Source organism: Tinamus guttatus, unplaced genomic scaffold (assembly GCF_059628265.1).
Source record: "Tinamus guttatus ecotype Peru unplaced genomic scaffold, ASM5962826v1 Tinamus_guttatus_pri_ptg000527l, whole genome shotgun sequence".
Lineage (NCBI taxonomy): Eukaryota > Metazoa > Chordata > Aves > Tinamiformes > Tinamidae > Tinamus > Tinamus guttatus.
In genome coordinates this window covers 610,812-616,285 of record NW_028289061.1, presented here as the reverse complement: position 1 = coordinate 616,285, position 5,474 = coordinate 610,812, and the positions used below count along the sequence as shown (strand labels likewise).

The following is a 5,474-nucleotide window of genomic DNA, read 5'->3' as shown; positions in this document are numbered from 1 at the left end:
AGGTCACAGAATCGCTGCAGGGAGGTGGATGTGGGCAGCTGGCAGGAGCCCAAGGTGTTGCTGGCTCCAGGGGGAGGGCGGAAACCTGCCTGACATCCCCTCCAAAAGAGTGCTGGTGGACATGATGTAAAGGAATCCTCTGCTCTTCATGGTGCCATTTAATTGAGGGGTAACATGAGTGCAAGTGTCCTACAGCTTCAAGGTGAGAGCACAGGGCAATTGGGACCAAGGCAGATGGAGAGGCCAGCTCTGCTCCCCCAGCATCAAGGCCAAGAGCTGAAGTCATAGAGCTCAAGGATGGTCCTGCTAAAATTGGGGGGGAGGCAAAGAGTGTGCGTTTGGGCACAGATATGAGAAAGTTTTGCTCAGAGAAGTTTTCTCCAACTCATCCATGTCTTTTCTTCCTCAGATATTGCCCCTGTGCTGCAAAGGAACAAATGTCCAACAGCAGCTCCCTCAACGAGTTCCTCCTCCTGCCATTTGCAGACACACGGGAGCTGCAGCTCTTGCACTTCTCGCTCTTCCTGGCCATCTACCTGGCTGCCCTCCTTGCCAACGGCCTCATCATCACAGCCGTAGCCTGCGACCACCGCCTCCACAACCCCATGTACTTCTTCCTCCTCAACCTCTCCCTCCTCGACCTTGGATCCATCTCCACCACTGTCCCCAAATTCATGGCCAATTCCTTCTGGGACACCAGGGCCATTTCCTACTGGGGATGTGCTGCACAGGTCTTAACTTTTACCTTTTTCATTTCAGCAGAGTATTCTCTCCTCACAGTCATGGCCTATGACCGCTATGTTGCCATCTGCAGACCCCTGCACTACGGAACCCTCCTGGACAGCAGAGCTTGTTTCAAAATGGCCGCAGCTGCCTGGGCATCTGATTTTCTCTATGCTCTCCTGCACACTGGGAACACATTTTCCCTACCCCTCTGCCAAGGCAATGTGGTGGAGCAGTTCTTCTGTGACATTCCCCAGATCCTCAAGCTCTCCTGCTCAAATTCCTACCTCAGGGAAATTGGGCTTATTGTGGTTAGTGTCTGCTTAGTCTTTGGTTGTTTCATTTTCATTGTGGTGTCCTATGTGCAGATCTTCAGAGCTGTGCTGAGAATCCCCTCTGAGCAGGGCCAGCACAAAGCCTTTTCCATGTGCCTCCCGCACCTGGCCGTGGTCTCCCTGTTTCTCAGCACTGGCCTGTTTGCCTACCTGAAGCCTCCCTCCATTTCCACCCCATCTCTGGATCTAGTTCTGGCCGTTCTGTACTCAGTTCTGCCTCCATCACTGAACCCTCTCATCTACAGCATGAGAAACAAGGAACTCAGGGATGCACTGAAAAAAATGATTCAATTGGTAATATTTCAGCAGCAATAAGCTGAAATCCCATCCTTCTACTCAAGCACTATCTAATTTCTCTGAGACAACTCCTGTGATTTCAGCATTCTTGCTTTAATAATGAGCTTTGTGCACAAGTTTCTGAATTCATCCCACTTCTCCACAGGTGTTAACCATGTCTTTCTGACCCAGAGGTCTTCTTTAAATGTGTCTGTCATTGTGATAGAGCTGTCATTCCCCTAATTAAAGGCTATGCTTTCAGTGCATCTTGTGGACTGGGCTCTTCTTCCAATGCTGGTGCCAAGAATTTGCTCCAAGACTTTCAGCCTGAAAGATGCTTGTTTCCTTTTCTGGGGCTCTTCATGGGCCCAAGGCAATGATCTCCTGGGGGCATATGTTAGGGAATAAGGCCTGGATTCAGTTCTCGCTTGTGAGTGCTTGGTGCTCCTGATAGTGATGCATGGACAAGTAGTATCTGCTTGGGACTGTCCCCTGTATGGTGGGCTATGACCACACTGGGGACCTTGCAGGCACAGGGAAAGGAGCTTCAAGAGCCGCCCATGATAGCTTATACCTGAAGTCATGGTCTGGATCTAGGGACACATGAACACACGGCGGGACAAGGACAGGTGGGCTGAGACCAGGGGTCCAGTGTTGTTTAGGAGATCTCAGCTCTCGTGACTATGGTTAGAGTGTGATCTCAAATCTCTCTAATATGACAGAAATGACAACCAATTCTCAGCACGGGTTTCCATGGTTCCATGCAAAGCTCCAACACACAAAACTGAACATAGTGAATTGACAGAAAGTCTAGAGGCCGCATTCCTATGGCAGTTCGGGTGGGAGGCAATTGCCTGGTGACACCAGGTGACATCTGAAGAGACAGGGTTGTCCCAGGCACAGGCTAGTGTCTATTGCTCTGAAAGAGCAAATGTGATACTCACATCTTTCTAGAATGCCTGGTCAGGGCCTGGTGGGCATCTTCCTTGGCCATCTGAAATAGCACTAGATGCTCACTAGTGTTAGAGCCACAGTCACTAGGAAGCTGAAACACGTGGAGATGTTGACAATGTAAACTGTGACTGTAATTCATTTCGGACACTTGATACAGGGACACTGAAGTAGGCCTGCAAGGCCATGATACTTGCCTGGGATTTCTAGCACATCTGCATGGGCAGGAGCTATGAGGAAACTGCCTTTCTTTAGTAGTTGCTAGGAAAAGACCCCAGGTTCTCTCAGGTTTTCCTACTTGTGCCCAGACATTTGCACAGAGTCTACTGGGGGCCTGGAGCCAGCTGTGTCCCCCAGAGAGTAGTATTGGGTCCAATCCTGTTCAACTTCTCCGTCAGTAACCTGGAAGAAGGAACAGAGTGCACTCCCAGCAAATTTCGTGATGCCCCTTAGTGTGAAGGGGAACACGCGGGCTAGGGCCTGAGTTCAAGCTTGTAGTGCCCTGGTCTCCACCACATGCCAGCACCTTCACCTCGCAAACCACAGGAGGACTCACGTCCTTCCTTCCCGCACTCCTCCCAGCGGACAACTCCTCCCCAAAAGGCTGAGGGAGCCTGAGGCCTCCTTGTCCACCCAGAGGGCATGTCCCAGATGGACTCCCATCAACACTGCCAGTTGTTTGTTCCCAAGTGCCTGTCCCAGGAACCATTCTCTGGAGGGGACTGTTCACTTGTGACAGTCACAGGCAGTGCAGGGCCAAGAGGATGGTGCCAGGCCTGTTCTTCCAACATTGCCTTGGACAAGCGGCTTGTGAGGAACAGGAATTGCCAGGCCCCATGGGTGTCCCTGCAGCCAGCTGTAGGGAGCAGCTTGGGGACGTGGTTGAGTTCAGCACCAAGAAAGTGTGGGTGCAGCAGCAGGGCTGGTCATCAGTGGTGCTGGTGGGGCAGGGCTGGGAGAGCTCTTGGCAGGTTCCCTTCTCCCAGGGGAACATGGGGGCTTCCATGTGTGCCCATCCCTGCACCCGCACACAGCTCCCTGGCTCCACTGTGCAGACAGCACCCAGGGCAGGGTGCTCAGTCCTGGGGAAATGTCCCTCTGACATGGTCCCCATGACAGCCCGCACTGCCCTGTCCCCACACAAACCCTGCTGGGCCCAGCCTTGTACCACGTTGGGGTTGGTGCAGAGCCGTCCTTGGCCTCTGAGCTGGGAGGGAGGCTGGGCAGGGCCGGCTGGTCCTCTGGCTACAGGCACCGAGGCCGGCAGGAAGGAGCTGCCCAGGCAGCCAAACACTGACACTGAAGGCAACCTCAGTGACTCTCCAGGCTCCCTTCCCTGGGCCTCCTGGGTCCCCATTGCCTCTTGCAGCACTGCAGAGATCTCCCTAGCCTGCACATTCATTGCTTTTGCCCTTTCCATTTGGGTGGCTCCCCTTGAGTTCCTGAAGCTCCATTCACTCCCAGGAACACAGTGCCCTTGGAGATGCCTTGTGCTCTCCTGGAAGCACCATATCCATCTCCAGCCCTGTCATATGACAGATACGGCTTGACCATTCACCACCTGCAGGAGCTCTGAGCACCCACAGCTGGAAACTGAATCCAACCCACATTACCTAACACACCATTGCTAGGGGGCCCTGGAGAGTCCCAGAAGAGCAACAGACTCTGTGAAGGTTAAAGTCCTTGAGCACATTATGGACTCCAGCTTTGGAAGGCGAGGCCAACCTTTAAGCATCGTCCTGAGGAAATCCATTTTTATTTGAGTGAAGCCACGACTGACACAGAGACACAAGGACAGACATATTTACAGCATATGTGGCAATTAGACTGAGTGGGTTCACCCTCTGGCAAAGTAGCATGAATTAAAAACCTTATGTTAAAAAAAAAAGAAAAAAAAACCCATTATAAACACAGAGAGAATTCCCAAAGCACAGAACTCTCTGAAACACATTAGAAACCCCTTGTTAGGAAGGATGGGGAGCTTATTTCTAGCACCGACTGTACTAATTGCTTCAATGCATTCTTGAGACTCTTGTACCTCATGCTATAGATGAGGGGGTTGATCGTTGGAGGCACCACTGAGTACAGAACAGAGAGCACCAGATCCAGAGCTGGGGAGGAGATGGAGGGGGGCTTCAGGTAGGCAAAAACTGTGGTGCTGATCAAGAGGGAAACCAGGTGCGGGAGACACATGGAAAAGGTTTTCTGCCAGCCCTGCTCAGAGGGGATTCTCAGCACAGCTCTGAAGATCTGCACGTAGGGCACAACAATGAAAATGAAACACCCAAAGCCCAAAGAGACAGTAACCCCAATGAGCCCAATTTCCCTGAGGTAGGAGACTGAGCAGCAGGGTTTGAGCATCTGAGGGATCTCACAGAAGAACTGCTCCACCACATTGCCTTGGCAGAGGGGTAGGGAAAATGTGTTCCCAGTGTGCAGGAGGGAATTGAGAAAGCCACTGGCCCAGGCAGCTGCTGCCATTTTGACACAAGCTCTGCTGCCCATGAGGGTGCTGTAGTGCAGGGGTCTCCAGATGGCATTGTAGTGGTCATAGGCCACAACTGTGAGGAGAGAAAACTCTGCTGAAAACAAAAATGCTACCAGGAAAACCTGGGCGGCACATCTTGAGTAGGAAATAGCTCTGCTGTTCCACACACAATTGGCCATGGATTTGGGGAGAGAAATCCTTTCCGTTTCTCAAGGAAACACCCATATTTCCTCTCTCTCCCTTATTTCACCTCCATTTTCTGCGACTCTGCTCTGCCCTGGTTGAATGTGTCATGTGCAGCAGGGACTCCTGCCCATGGCTCCAAAGAAGTTTTTTCTGCTGTGCTGCAGGTGTAAATGAATGTGTCAAACGACTCTTTCAGGAAATGCCTGACCTGCCTTTCCTTTTGAAAAGTGCCCTCTGAAATGCGCTCACAGTTAGACCCGTGAGCAGATGCGAGCCATGTAGCACCTTCCCAGCAGGAGAAGGAGCCTATCCTGGTAGAGGATGATCTTCCCACACAGAACTTCCCCCCTCAATCCTGTGGGGAGCTTGGCGTCCTGCTGGGCAGGGCGGGGGCTGTCTCTGGGCTCAGGAGCTCTATAAGTTGTGTATAAAGATTTTCTGTTTCACAGCACCAAAGTCTGTGAATCCTTCATACACTGCAAATTTCCCATTTTCCATCTTTTCGCTGCTGCCTC

At 51.9% G+C, this 5,474-nt stretch overlaps 1 protein-coding gene across 1 annotated transcript; it reads left to right on the top strand.

The window, feature by feature from the left end:
* The first annotated feature begins 437 nt into the window (after positions 1-437).
* LOC148592749 (olfactory receptor 14A16-like) lies at positions 438-1,373 on the top strand. The gene has a single exon (XM_088533919.1). The coding sequence runs from the start codon at positions 438-440 to the stop codon at positions 1,371-1,373; it is 936 nt and encodes a 311-aa protein (XP_088390045.1).
* Positions 1,374-5,474: the final 4,101 nt, after the last annotated feature.

Bases quoted from the DNA above. Each gene is read 5' to 3' on its own strand.
- LOC148592749 (XM_088533919.1), top strand. From the start codon at position 438: ATGTCCAACAGCAGCTCCCTCAACGAGTTCCTCCTCCTGCCATTTGCA.